This window comes from Henckelia pumila, chromosome 1 (genome assembly GCF_033568475.1).
Source record: "Henckelia pumila isolate YLH828 chromosome 1, ASM3356847v2, whole genome shotgun sequence".
NCBI classification, from domain to species: Eukaryota; Viridiplantae; Streptophyta; class Magnoliopsida; order Lamiales; family Gesneriaceae; genus Henckelia; species Henckelia pumila.
Window position 1 is genome coordinate 79,798,518 of NC_133120.1, and position 15,071 is coordinate 79,813,588.

Here is a 15,071-nt window from a genome sequence, read left to right on the forward strand (position 1 = left end):
AGTAGAAGCTAAGCTACTTATTGAGCTAGTTTATAGTAGTTTACCGTGTTAAAAAATATTACACATTAATTTAATCATTGTGGTATTTCTTCAATATGTTATGTTAGATGAATACAAATAATACGTGATGACAAGATGCTGAGCGGCAATTGATGATGATCATATTACAAATGTAGTGAATAACAAGTATGTTGCATTTGCAATTGCATGTGCCCCTGTTTGATTACATACTGATTTAAAGGATCCAACTAAGCTGATTCTCATACATATGCCTGTGCAAAATATTTTTGACGGTAAAACCAACGAACGAGATTATTCATCTGTCAAGTTTAGCTGTAAGTAAATGAAGGAGAGACAAGCTGCCTTGTGTTCTATTTTTGTCGTCCACTAGTGTCCTCTTCGCTCCTCGAGCACCCTGCATCAATAGTTTCCAATGTTTTCAAAGATTTTCTGGATTAATAATCCAAGAGATTAACGAGTGATTGAGATTGCTTCTTAGAAGCAAATAAGCAATAACAAACACTCTGTAAAACGCTGAGACGACGACTGGAATCTGGATTGAAAAAGTGTTATCTTGTGCAAGATTTTTTTTACTTCGGCGAGTTTTTGTATTGAAACAAATCGGTGCTTTTGGGGCATACTTAAAGAGTAATGATGCAGATAGAAGTTTGGCTTGTTTGAAAATTTTACCTTTGGCTTGTCTTCATCGTCGTTGACCTCCAATCTGCTGATGTCCTTCAACAAAACAGATGAAGCTGGCAGGAGTCTCCTGAATAATTTGAAAGGTAGTTTATTAAAGAAAGTCTTGAGATAAATGGAATCATGGTTCGATGTGGCAGTATATTATGACACTAACAGATAAAATGAGTTGCGAAGGAAAACCTTTTTGGTTTATCTGAAAGCTGAAAATTGCCGCAGGAAGCAAACTTCGATACAGTTTCGGAAGTCTTACTTCCATCCGATCCTTCTTTAGGCAGAATAGTGATTGATGGATTGAGCTGCTTGGAAAGTAGGCAATAAAGATAATAAAAAAAATTTCTCAGGGAAACTTGTGCAAAATAACTTTCAAATCACGACATTATTTAACTTGAAACACTTTACGAAACAATCAGCAAACTAGAATATGCAACATTCACGTGTAATTTATTTTAGCAATACCATAGTCCAACCCATACTACTTGTGAGCTTTATGCAGCTTCACAGCATTATAGATAAATTTTAGCAATACGATGGTCCAACCCATAGTTAAAACTTGTAGTTCATCACTTTTGGTCAAGAAATGGTTCCGGTGAAATATAACACTTCAGCGTTGCCCGTGAACATTAAGTAAAAACTCAGACAAAGTGATCATCATAGAGGAAAAGGGTATATCATTACAATCATTACACCTTTCTCACGATTAATGGAGCAGAAGGAAAATCTTGATAATATTCCCCATGCACACACTGGCAAGCAAAGGACAAGCATTGGCTGTTACAGAAAAATACAAATCCGTATTATCAACTTCTTACTAAAGTTTTAAAAAAAATATATGTTGCTGGGTTGAATGGATCAGTTTTTAAACATGACATCAAATTTGATACTCAAGCAGATAAATAAAGGATGACGAAATCAAATAAGGAAATTTCGTAGTTTCTTTAACTATCAGCTAACCTTGCTCTCTTCGGTATTGAATTGTGCTTCTTCTGCTAGAAAACAGATTTCATCATTCTTTGGAGGTTCGGCCTTTGAAAACTCTGCAACAGAAGATATGTTGCTCTTAATCAAAAACAGAAGGCAGTTTCCTAGAAATATCATAAGACTGAATGCATAGGATCATAAAACTAATAAGTGAACTAGTAAATAACAAATCAAATTAAAAGAAGGATAAATTAGCAGGAGTGGAATGTGTAGTGTATCTCAACATCATGATCAATTGGCAAGGTCTCTTTCTAGAGACCTCATCATGTGTCACTGTCTCAGTAAGGATTTTATCCTGGACGTTTATGATTCTTAGGCCAAGTTCACCCAGCATAGAGCAACAACTGGCGGGAATTAACTCTTTCGGGGATTTCCTATAAACGCATCAAGATAAATAAAACAAGCTTAAATCCCAACCTGTTTCCCTGTTTTCAAGCTGAGTCTGGTCTCTGTTTGCATATCTTAAATTTTCATAGTCTTGAGGAGTATTTTTACTTTCACATTCCAAAGAAGCATCAACACAAGATCCGTTTAATGCACAATCACTCTCAAGTGTCAAATTGTTTGCATCTGCCACAAAAGTTTCAGCAGCTTGTTCGTACTCATGACTCGAACGAAGGCACACACTTTCCAACAGACTAGTTGTTTCACTTGTGCAACAAAGGTCTGATGTGCCAGTATTTATCATGCCATCTTCAACGTCAACAGCACTTACTTTGAAGTCTTTAGGTTCGGAATACAAATCCACCGTGCTTGTGTCTTTAAATCCTGCGGCATCTTGGGCATGACTTGTGCAGTGGGTTTCACTTGTTGAATTCATATCCAATGTGTCAATGGCTTTAAAGTCATCTTCAGCATTATCACTACTTACTGGAGGGCTCTCAGTTCTGGAATACATATCGGACATGCCGGTATCTTTCAGGTCCACTGCATCTTCTGCATCATCAATACTCTTCGAGAGAACTTCAAGTTGCTGACAGTATGCCAAAAGATAAGTTATTTGGAGGAAACGAAACAACGAACAAAATGGATTGCTATCTTAAACCTGACGGCGATGCTCTTCCACTTCATCAGATGATGCAAAAGTCACACTTGGGTCTCTCACCTGAATAAAAGCGAAATAATCATGCAAAAAGTAAGACCAACACCATACAGGGGCGCACAATGTAGAGAACACAGGTGATTCATAGAGTGATCAGCTTTCTTCTTCTTTTAAGTTTCCTTCAACTCTTTCAAGTAACAAGATCCAATTTCAAGGTTCACCTGCACTGAAACTTAGAGACCAACCAAACCATCTATTTTACAATGACTAAGCTATTAGAGGAATTTAGAAACCACGAAAAGGAGCTTGTGTTTCATTACTTAGATACTTGGCTAATCGTTAATGCAAATCACCATTGGCATTTTGTATTCAGATTGTCCCACGATAATCTGATATTTCATAATGTCTCCTTCCCTTAAATCTTGAAAAGTAAAAACAGGTACATTTTAAAAATAAAAATATTAAAAAAAGAAATCGATGATAGATCTCGAAGGACAGAAAATTGGTCTTTAGATACCTCGCTAGATGAAGCTGATTCACATTTTGAAGGACTGGAACAAGCATAATTCAATGAAACTGAAAACTCGAGATCAGTACAAGCTTGTTTATGGCACATATAATGAGACTTCGATTGCTTCAGTTCATTTTCTAGATGAGAGAGTTTCATCTTTTCATGTGTCAGTTCATTCTGAAGGTCCAAGTTTCTTGTCTGCTCCTTGGTTAAGCTATCTCGAAGGTCACAATTTTCATTTTCGACCCCCTATTGAAAAGTAGAATAAGAGATTAAATAGAATAAAAAGATATGAAAATAATGTTTACTGACAATTATTATTTTGTCCCAATAACAGTTCTTACCTCTAGTTTTTCCTTATAATGTTTCAAGACATTCCACAAAGCTTTTGAAAATCCTTGCAGGATTTGGTACTTCCTATCTTTGTCATTCTTATATGTAACACAATCTTTCTCTGACGATGATTTCCCACTAACTTCCTTACTCGCAAATCCATCATCCAGGATCTCAATCTCTGTCAAGCTTGCATCATCAATCTCAATTTTTTTAACTTTCATAGCTATCCCTGTCCATCAATTATCACCAAATGCGGAACGTTCAACATGAAAAGATAAAGCTATATAAATGGAAGGATAAAAAATTTATCATAATTAAACAGATATATTTCAGCAACCTGTGGTGGTCAGTGGTACATTTCTCTCACCAATTCTCTCGGCAACCTGAAAGTGGGATATATTCAAACTGAGTATGCAGAAAGAATTGGGGAGATAGTGGTTTACCGAATTGGTAAACCAGATTACATCGTTGTTAACTGGAACAAAAGCTTGACTTTGTCTGTTTAACAGCAGTAGCTTAAATTTGTAAAATATTAAGAAATATATATGGAGCTGTGATGTGTAACATTGTAAATCCGCTCATACTTCTTAAAAATTTGGCAGTACCGGTGAGAGGAAAATATTGAAGAGCTCACAGTTTGCCTGCTCAAGAGACAAATGTCATGGTGACAGAAATCATAATTATAATAACAGTTAATATACTGCGAACTATGACAATGAACACATTTTGTATTTCAAGAACATATTGTTCAATAAAACTGCATCTTGATTCATCAACGTCTATAAATAAAAAGGTTGAACCAGTTTTGAATTTCATTATGAATTACAAGGAGACTAAGCTAACATGTTAGTGTGTTAGCTTCAGCAAAATAGCATGGTAGGACTTATATTACACAATTGCTAATAATCAATCAGTTGTTGAAAAATTTGCAAAATTATTTACCAAATAAGCTTCATCACTATTGATCTTCATTTTCTTAAGCTGCTCTGCTCGAGGAAATGCTTGGTTTGGCCTCTTGCTGCAAGTTACATTTACTGGCTCTACAAGACTTTTAAACCTACATAAAGATAAAAATATTTCATAAAGAATTTGTTTACTGTCCTACAGGCCAAGAGGAAATAATCTCACAGAGCTCCCTACTTGATCTTTGTGAGTGGCGATGCCTGCCTCAACAGAAAAGAAGTGCTGAGGTAATCTTCTATACCAGGTTTTACAGTTAAAATCTGTAGAAATAAATAAACATATTTGAATTGTTTAGATTACTTAAAGAGAATAACATTTGATCTGTAAACTCACCAACATCATCCTCTTCTTGCCTTCCAGATACTCTCTCAAATACCTTGTTAACTGATCACGGATAAAACCAGATTCAAAATACTATGTAAACTCAAGGTGGAAAATTTAGGTAGCAAATTGTTTCAAAATATCCGATCAACTTTAAAACTTAGATTACCAAGGAGTATTGGTAGTGCTTTTGCAGTGGCTTAGTTTGATTTTTCTGGTGCTCCAACAATGACTGAAAACAAAAAATGTAACTAAATGACAAATATAGTAGATTCCATTTCCAAAAATAAGGACATGGCTTCGACAACAAGTTTGTTCATATGTCTGATGCAAGAAATCAAGAGGGCAAAATAAACTGAAAGTTATGTGTCTCTTACCCTCAAGCACTGACCAAACACCATTGAGTTATTGTTGATGAAATTGCTTTCTAGCAATCTGGTACCCTGTAAAACATCCACAATGTTCATGAGGATGTGTTATTTGACCAGAACAACATTTAATCAAATATGTTTTAAAGATTAAAATAATTTATTTGCAGATGACTACTATCTATCCATGTAATTTCAAGAAATACGCATTGATTTTATAAAATCTTTGGAAGAAAAGAAAAGCAGTTGTGAGAATGCTCTAGGGATATACTCTGGGGCAAATCTATGCAGTAGCTATGGCCTGTGAGAAAAATGTGAAAAAGAATATAGATCAAAGAGGACTCAAACTAATTAAAATTGTCAAAAGTAAAACTTTACCTTACACCAATAGGCAATAATACTAATTACGAAAAAGTAAAGACCACAAAATCTTTACAAATCTAAGCTATTATTTTTAAAATTTAAACACAGTTGAAATAAAAGCTTCAAAAGGAATGGTTTGCACTTAATAAAAGTGCAACAGAATTTGCAAACAGAAGCCTGCGTAATTCAATTAATACACACAGCAAAGGTTGAGTTGCAGATGAAAATTGACACATCTAAGAATAGATGGCTGTCAGTTTTATTTTCAAATAACTAAGAGGGTGTTTGGCGAAATTTATTAAAAACAACTTATAAGCTAGTAGATCTTATAAGCTGTTTTAGGAGTTCATAAACTGTCATGTCTTATTTTAAAAATATGTTGTTAAAGTGTTAGGATGAACTTATTTTAAACAACTTAAAGATGTTTATGTGTGAAACAACTTATAAGCTGTTTTTATGAGTTTATAATCTCAGCCAAACACCCTCTAACGAGGTTAATATTTCTTAAAATGTAGGTACAAGTATTACCAATGTCATGCAGCTACAGAATTTTTGGTTCCTGCTGCCTGCAAATATCATTCATTTGCGTCAACATACTTTAACTTTTTACCTGATTACCAGTCTTCTTTTCCTTCTCAGCTCCAGCAAGGTCCACTATTGATAACACAGCAGTTCTTGATTTGCCATCAATGTCCTCAATAGTTTTTTTGGGATCACATCGGATATTAATGATGCATTGTGAACGACTACATTAATTAGTCAAAATGTAAATTGGAACAGCCAAAGGGGGACCAAAAGTCAATCTGTATCAAACTGATGATAGAAACATACAATATCGGGTGAGGGGTTAACAAAAAACAGTTGGAAGAAGTTGGCAAAAACAAATTAGCACCAAGCTAATGCACATTACATACATCACTACTTCTAGAAGCAAGACTGAAAGTCATCGACGACGACAGTAGTGATTAAATAATGAAGACAGTGATGAAATTGTAGAAAAGAATATCTAGGAGTTATTAATTCCTACGGCCTAAATCAGTTCCACAATAGTCATAGCATCTGATGTCCACCTCGCAAACAGTGTAGCAACGAAGAAACTGATTGATTGTTAACAAGATGTAGTTTTGCAAATTAGATTAGTTGATGGATCGTAATTCAATAATAAAGCTGCACCTCCAAAATTTACACACCCAAATTGGATGAGCACAACCTAACAGAAATTGACATGAATATTCATGACAAAAAGCAAACACAACCAAATATTTTGACGAATTTGACCTGATGAGCACATAAGAACATAGTGAATATGCAGTTAAGTCAATCAGCTACCTATCATGGTATAACACAAAGCATAGTTCATCAGCGGCATTATTGTTTCACGTGACCGGAAAATATTAAATTTTGAAAACAATTAGGAATAATAGGTCAGAAACCTCGATTGACTATTTGAATTTGTCATTGCTGTTGAACGTTTTAGCATTCCTTGTGCAATTAGTAACTCAGCTTGCTGAGTATCAAAAACCACCACCTAAATGACCAAAAATAATTGCTTGTAGTTATGGCTCCTTGATCCCGTTTAAAAAACTGCAATCATGTATGAATAGTTATGGGCATTCAGTGGTCAAAGATAGTGTCCAAAATGAGCTACCTCTTGGAGACCCCTGACAACTGACTGTTGCATGCACATTTCACCCCCGTCATGCAATAAATCAATCATTCTCTCAGCCTTTCCTTTTTCCGAGCAGATTTCAAACATTGAAAGATGGAAAATCCTGCCCACATAACGTCATACATATTAATAACTTTGTCGACTATGCTGTTTAGCGCGAGTGATTACACAAACAAACGGTTTCTTTCATTATTTAAAACATTTTTCTATAAAACAATACCTAGATGATGGAATCCCTCCGCTCTCACTTTTGCTAAAGATTCTTCTAAGAGCTAGAGGCACCATACCAGGCTCCCTTGCACACCCAAAAACTGTGTGAGTCTTCCCAGAGCCGGTAGGCCCCATGGCCACAAGCAATCCGCTTTTCCCATTAAGAAAATCTTCAACTAAGGGGTTCACCATTTTCTCATACACATCAGTCTACAAAGCAAGATTAAAAAAATAAAAAAAAAATAGTACTAGCACAAATTTAACATAGCACCGTAATAAATACTTAATAACCTGAGACGCTTCAGAAGAGAAGACATGAGAAAATCCTTCATAGGCCTCTGATTTGATTCTCTTAGTTTCTTGCAACGCTTGAGGAGTTGAAACAGTGACGGAACGCAAATCATCGTTTATTTGTACGCATATTTCAGTACTCTTCTTTAATTTCGGTCTCGAATTAATCTTCACCTTCGGATTTTTCGGCCAGGCGTTCTTCGACTCTGTAGTACTTTTGTGTTGGACACCATGCCTCTGGATATCCACGGGTCGGATTCTTAAATAGACTTTGAGGTTTTCGGACATGATTTTAGGCGAACGACGGTCTTCATGATTATCACTTTTCTCAGGAATTTCAATAGACTCGTCGGAGAGAATGTCTCGAAGAGGGCATGAGGGGACGTCCGTCGGAGGAGCTGGTGAAGAGAAAAGTTCACGGAGGGGGACGGCGGAAGAGGGGGTGTTGCGTGCTTTTCGAGGTGGATTGCGGCGGACAGTGACGGTGGGGGGACACGGCGGAGGAGATTTCATCTCCATTTTCGTACTGTTACTGGAAGCGGCGATTGTACTTGCTTGATTTGAATTATTCAAATCGAGTAAGCCTTTAATTCAGAAAGGGGATTTAAATTGAAATCAAGCGGGATGAGTAAACGGGTCGGGTCGGGGGCTTTTACCGTTGATGCGCTTTCAAGTTTCCCACATTACGTTTCAGCCAAGTGCTTTTTAAATATTTGTGTACGTTATTCTGTTTTTTTTAATTAATCTGTATTTTTTATGTTCAAATATGAAATATAAAAACATATATTTATAAAAATAAATTACTGAAAACTCATTTTTACCAAATTTCATTTTTTTTTAAAGAAAGTATTTGTTGTGGCAGGGTTAGGCGAACCCCTACCAGGGATGAAATCTGGCGACCATGTCTTTCGGGAGCAGATTATTGTGGGTTTTTTTTACTTTTAATTTTAAAAAAAATAAAAATTTTAAAAATACTGTAAACTGAAAATAATTTCAAAACTACCGTAAAACGCTGTCGGTGGCAGCGGACGCTCGAAATTATTTTTGCAGCGTCCGCTGCCACATAGGCAGCGTCCGCTTCAACTGGCAGCGGCATTTTTTCTTTCTTTTTTTTTTTACTTTTTATTTATTTAATTGTTTTTTATACTTTTAAAATTTGTAAATATTTTTATAAAAAGTTTAATTATTTAATTTGTTTTTTATAGTGTTTTTAATTAGTAAATTTTTTTTATAAAAAATGATTATGTAATTTGTAAAAAAAATTTAAAAATTTATTTAATCATTTTAATTTTTACATGTTAAATTTCTAATGTGTCTTATTAGATGGTAATCAAGTCAAAAATTAAAATTAAAATTTTATTTTTTTGAAAAAAATACCGTATTAATAAAATTATTATCAGTTATATTTATAAAATTCGAGTTGGATCTAAATCATCTCGAAAATATGAACTCGAACTCAACTAACCCGATCAATCCGATTTGATTTTTTTACAAAATAAATAAATAACAATTTACAACACTTAATAGTAATAGTAATATAAATCAAAAAATTTAATCAAAATATGTTTACTTACAAATTAAAAAATTATAAAAAAACAAATTAAATAATTAAATTTTTTTAAAAATATTTACAAATTAAAAAAGTATAAAAACTATTAAATAATTAAAAAAAAGTAAAAAATGAAAAAAGAAAAAAGGCAATCGCACCTGCAGGTCCCCGTGCCTTTTTTCTTTTCTTTTTTTTTTTTAATTTTTTAATTATTTAATTGTTTTTTTATAATTTTTAAATTTTTAAATATTTTTATAAAAAGTTTAATTATTTAATTTGTTTATTTATAATTTTTTTAATTTGTAAAATTTTTTTATAAAAAATGATTATGTATTTGTTATTGAAATTATGGTAATTTTTTTATCAAAAAAATCAAATTTTAATTTTCGATTTGATTACGAGTTAAAAAAATTATTAAGAAAAAAATTAGAAATTCAAGAGGTAAAAAAAATTTACAAATTAAAAAAACTATAAAAAAACAAATTAAATAATTAAACTTTTTATAACAATATTTACAAATTTTAAAAGTATAAAAAAACAATTAAATAAATAAAAAGTAAAATAAATAAATAAATAAGGCATGGGGCCAACTGGCAGCGTCCGCTTCCAGTTGGAGCGGACGCTGCCTATGTGGCAAAAATAATTTCGAGCGTCCGCTCCCACCGACAGCGTTTTACGATAGTTTTGAAATTATTTTCAATTTACAGTATTTTTGAAATTTTTATTTTTTTTAAAATTAAAAGTAGAAAAAACCCGATTATTGTTGATTACGAGTATGCTTTGCTCTCTACCGATATATCTCTTTCACATTTTACAGCCCTTGGTATAGGTTTGAAATGTTATATACAGCCCCCTGTAAGACCCGTTTTTTACTAAATTTCATACATGAAAGACCATATGGCTAAAATCTTCGTCTGAAACTGTCATAATCTCTCCTTATTTATAAATATATCTTTCTTAGACACCATCTTTTGTTTTGCAAAAATTTCCCTCACTCTTGTTTTCTTTTTTTTTAAAAAAATCGATATTTCAAATTACAGATTAGTCCTAGATAATTTTTACAAGGGCTAATTGCATCCACATCCCCTGTGAAAATTCTAAAAGACATAAAACCCCTTAAAAAATATTAATAGGCTAATGCATCCCTCAATTTTTTAAAATGTAGCACATTTCACCCCTATGTTATACAAACTCGGGCACATTTATACCCTCTCATAGGGGTTTTTATGCTAATTTTTTTAAAACATAGGGTCTAACATACTATTAATTTTACACGGGGGGTTTTATGTCTTTTAGACTTTTCACGGGGGGCGTGAATGCAATTAGCCCTTTTTATAACTATAAGATTACTCATATTTGAATATAAATCAAATTAATATAAACATATTATACAAGCACGCAACGCGTGCATCAATACACTAGTATATATTATATTTAACTAGTAGATAGATGCACACGTATTTGCGTGTGCTAAAACAATGAACAAATCAAATAATTTTTACGAAAGAAAATGACGTTAAAAAAAAGGTAATCGGTTTCTTCAATTTGAATTTTGAATTTCAAATTTGAAGTTAAACGTGATTACGTGAAATAATGTGTGATGATGGTAGTAAAACCAGGGTCCGGGCTATCAGGGTAGTGTTGTGGGCCTGACGTGGTGACCGGGCTAATGAAAGTGATATATGAACTGCCCTTCCTTAATCGAGATGAACTGCACACCAAAGAAGGGGATAAAAAACACGTTAGTGGGACGCCGGAGGAAGTTCTGGCGGGGCCACTCCGATGCTTAAGTTAGACTTAGAAATAGAGTGGGCTTTTTTAGAGAAAATGAATATAGTGCTTTGGAAATTTAGGTGAACATACCTCTACCAATATCTGTGACCAGATATTTAAAGGCCTTGGAGTGAGAGTGTCACTCCGCAATCCCAGGGTAGTGGCCACGATCTGGATCGTGGGTGTGGTAGTTGCCCATGTTTGCCTGTCACGTACGATGAACCCGAAAAGCTTGGGTTGGTGATAATCGTGGGGATCATGCCCCTAAAACACGGGCCTTATATAAGTCCTGCAGACCTGGTTTTTCGGGCTCCTGAGGCTACTGGGCTACCTTAATACAGCCCTACCACTCCGGGTCATTCGTGTCCCGGGCCCCCTGGCTTACCGGGACATCACTACTCATCCAAAAATAGTCGGGCTAGAGTCTTAATCGCTGTCCCGACTTACAGTTCCGCCACCCTTGCTTTAATACAACCCTGTAATCCCTGACTGTTTATGCCCCTGTTCCCCAGGGCATATGCGGCCCTGCTCCCCTGTCTTGCCGGGGCATCACTACTCAGCCCAAAAATAGTCGGGCTAGAGTCTTAATCGCTGTCCCGACTTACAGTTCCGCCACCCTTGCTTTAATACAACCCTATAATCCCTGACTGTTTATGCCCCTGTTCCCCAGGGCATATGCGGCCCTGCTCCCCTGTCTTGCCGGGGCATCACTACTCAGCCCAAAAATAGTCGGGCTAGAGTCTTACTCGCTGTCCCGACTTACAGTCCTGCCCCTGGCTGTTCAAAGGTTTGCTACCCCGGCCTTGTAGGTGTATCGTCCAGTAATGTCCAAAAATTGTAGGGCTGACGTTAACCCTAGAATTTTGAAAAGACGGGCAGGTGTCAGAAGCCGTTACCTGTCCTTTCGACTGCCCGCGTGATCATTACGCTGCCCGGTTCAACTTCCCAAGATCATCCTTACCCTTCGATCATCTTTTCATCTACGGCCAGCGTTAAAGCTCTTCGCCTATAAAAACAAAACCCCCTTCCTTCACTTTTTCTTTACCTTCCCTATTCACGTATTCCCTCCCTGCTACCAAACTTCTCCGGCTCCTGCGACTCCGCGTAGCAAGCTTGCTTTCTTCTGTAAGTTTTCTATCTATCTTACCTTAAAGTTTCCTTGTCCTTTGAACATGTCGAATTCCACATCTTCAACTTCCGGTGGCCACGTTCGTGGCTCCTCTGATATAGAATCCGAGGCCTTACGCCACGATTCTCCCCCTCCTGTCACCTCCCATGTTCGATCCACAGTAGCTCCCTCCTCCTCGCGTCCGAAGAAGGCTAAAATCGGGCCCTCTAAGGACAAGGGTAAGGCTAAAATATCCGAGTCTGGGCCTCTCCTTCCCTTGCCCAAACCAAACCCCGAAGGTCCCTGGTTCTCCCATTTTACCAGTACCCTCCGCCCAGAAACCATAGAGGAACTTAGGCTTATGGGTAACATTCCTCCGGCGTATTCGATTCTCATTCCAGGGCCCCTAGGCCGGGCTGACCAGCCACCCGAGGGGTTCTATACCTTCTTCAGGGAACAGCTCGGGAATGGGCTTCGTTTCCCTATTCACCCCTTTTATTATAAAATTGCTTCTTTTTACAAGGTTTCCTTGAACCAATTTCATCCCAATGCCTTCCGCATGATAGCTGCCACTTATGTTCTTTTTAAAGCGAACAACTTAGCCATCACCCCTCTCATCTTTCACTACTATTATGCCTGCCGTTTCACGGAGATGGCTTTTTCTTTGAATGCCCGGCAGAATGCCCGGTTTCTAGATGATACCCCGTCCTCGTGGAAGGGATGGAAAGAAAGATTCTTTTATATTCAACTCCCTGGTGCCCGAACCAGACCTACCCAATTCTTGACGGCCCTTCCTCCTCAACTCGAGCTCCCTAAAAATTATAAGTTGGAGGAACCCTACCTCCGAACCCAAGAGCTAGTGGAAAACCAGAAGTTTCCTTCAGCCCCTCTCCTGGAGGAAAAAATTTTCTGGGTGCCCGGGTAACTGATCCGGTTGACCGGATTATTGATGAATATGATGAGTCGGCCCCAGTCCCTGGTATGCTTTACTGTTACCATGTATTTGCTTCTCTTACATGCTGTTTGTAATGTACCGATTTTTATCATTTTTGCGCAGCATCCCCAGCCCCGCCTAAGAAAAAAAAATCTCGACTGATGAAGCAGGCCTTTGCTCAGAAACGGGCAGCCGAGAAGGCAGCTGCCCGGGAAAAGGAAGAAGCCAGGGCTGCAGAGGCAACGAGAAAAGCCCGAGTTCTTCAACTAGCGGAGGAACGCAGGGCTCAACAAGGCCTAGGTGAGGAGGCTGCCACTGCAGTTGTCATCTCCAAAGTCGCCGCTCCTTCACCTTCTGCTATACCCCTGCCATTTCAATCTGTGGAGGCAGGGTGGACGAATGAGCCAGCTCCTTCTGCTGCCGGTCCCTCCTCTCCTTTGACGCGGAAGAGGAAAACCCTAGAGGAGCCAGAAATGGTCATTCTTAGTGACCCAGAAGAGGTGTCTCCTTCCTCTCCCTCCTTCCCCCCATTGGCCCCCTTTTACCAGGCTGCCCAGGGATCTAGTCCCTTTGGTGCAAGGGAAAATATATTCCAAGCCGGGGCCTCTGGCCGGGGAGTGCGGATGCTGAAGGACCTCTTGACTTCTACGGAGCAGCTCCACCTCTACAACCAAAACCCAACCGTGAAGTATTTCGAGGGCACCAACCGGGTTATATCCGTAAGTTTACTTCTCCTAGTCTCGAACGTGTCATGTTTTATATTTCTAACACCTCTGCTTTCAGGGATTGCATATGCTGGTGGACAACTATGAAGATGCGACCAAATTTGGTCGGATTGAGACTGATCGGGCACACGTAGAGGCTAAGAAATCTCGGGCTGCCGCGGAGTTGATCAAAAAGCTGGAACAAGACTTGATGATGGCACAACAAATTCATGATCAAGTGGCGTCTAGTCTCCATTCAGCCCTGGAGGCGGCCGAGCAAAGTCTTCACTCTGCTCAGCTGGATCGTGCCCGCTCTGAAGCTGATCTAGGGCAGGCTCGAGATGCTCTAGCCACCACTATGGGTGAGTTGAGAGCGGCGGAAAACCGGGCTGCAGAGGCTCAAGCGGAAGCGGCTAGCGCAAGGGATAAAGCAGAGAAAGCAGTGTCAGCTCTGGAAACTCGCCTGAAGTCAGAGGAAGAGCTCAAAGCAACCTTCCTATCTTCTGCTGAGTTTCAAGAGGCAGTCGTGGACAGATCGTACACCTTTTTCCAGGTCGGATTTTACAAATGCCGAGATCAATTCGAGGAAGCTGGCCTATGGTCTTCTGACAAGAGAGATTTTCCCAACTTGGATAAGGCCATCGACTCCCTCCCCGCCACCCAAGGAGCTGAAAATGCGAGGGCTGCCCCGAGTCAGACAACTGCAGATGTCGGTCCCTCTAATAACCCCGCACTTTGAATTATTATTTGTAATTGGGCCGCAAGAGCCCCTCCTCTTATATTCTGTTGTCAATGGAACTCCTTTGTTCTTGTTATTCATTATGTAATGCCTGATATATATAAACAAAAGAGTAGGTAATGCCAAGGGCTTATATATGCCTTGGGCTTACGATGGGTGCCGGGTCCTGGAACCTCCCGGGCTTATATAATGCCAAGGGCTTATATATGCCTTGGGCTTATGATGGATGCCGGGGCCTGGAACCTCCCGGGCTTATATGATGCCAAGGGCTTATATATGTCTTGGGTTTATGATGGGTGCCGGGGCCTGGAACATCCCGGGCTTATATAATGCCAAGGGCTTATATATGCCTTGGGCTTATGATGGGTGCCGGGGCCTGGAACCTCCCGGGCTTATATAATGCCAAGGGCTTATATATGCCTTGGGCTTATGATGGGTGCCGGGGCCTGAAACCTCCCGGGCTTATATAATGCCAAGAGCTTATATATGTCTTGGGCTTATGATGGGTGC

The 15,071-nt window shown here is 38.2% G+C and overlaps 1 protein-coding gene across 2 annotated transcripts; it reads right to left on the reverse strand.

The window, feature by feature from the left end:
• Positions 1–176: 176 nt before the first annotated feature.
• LOC140874699 (kinesin-like protein KIN-6) lies at positions 177–8,291 on the reverse strand. Of its 2 annotated transcripts, none has more exons than XM_073278054.1 (19): positions 7,755–8,291; positions 7,474–7,673; positions 7,233–7,356; positions 7,018–7,112; positions 6,195–6,330; positions 5,231–5,296; positions 5,023–5,085; positions 4,866–4,916; positions 4,710–4,792; positions 4,512–4,626; positions 3,907–3,952; positions 3,578–3,798; positions 3,240–3,482; positions 2,726–2,785; positions 2,098–2,653; positions 1,654–1,736; positions 883–998; positions 691–769; positions 177–415 (listed from the first exon to the last, which is right to left on the reverse strand). In XM_073278054.1, exons 1-19 carry the CDS (start codon positions 8,271–8,273, stop codon positions 317–319), a joined length of 2,955 nt encoding a protein of 984 aa, XP_073134155.1. In that variant the 5' UTR covers positions 8,274–8,291; the 3' UTR covers positions 177–316. The 2 variants fall into 2 exon arrangements, 1 of the variants encoding a protein (XP_073134155.1); XR_012148203.1 differs by lacking the exon at positions 177–415 and adding an exon at positions 1,389–1,470 and having other exon boundaries at positions 737–769.
• Positions 8,292–15,071: the final 6,780 nt, after the last annotated feature.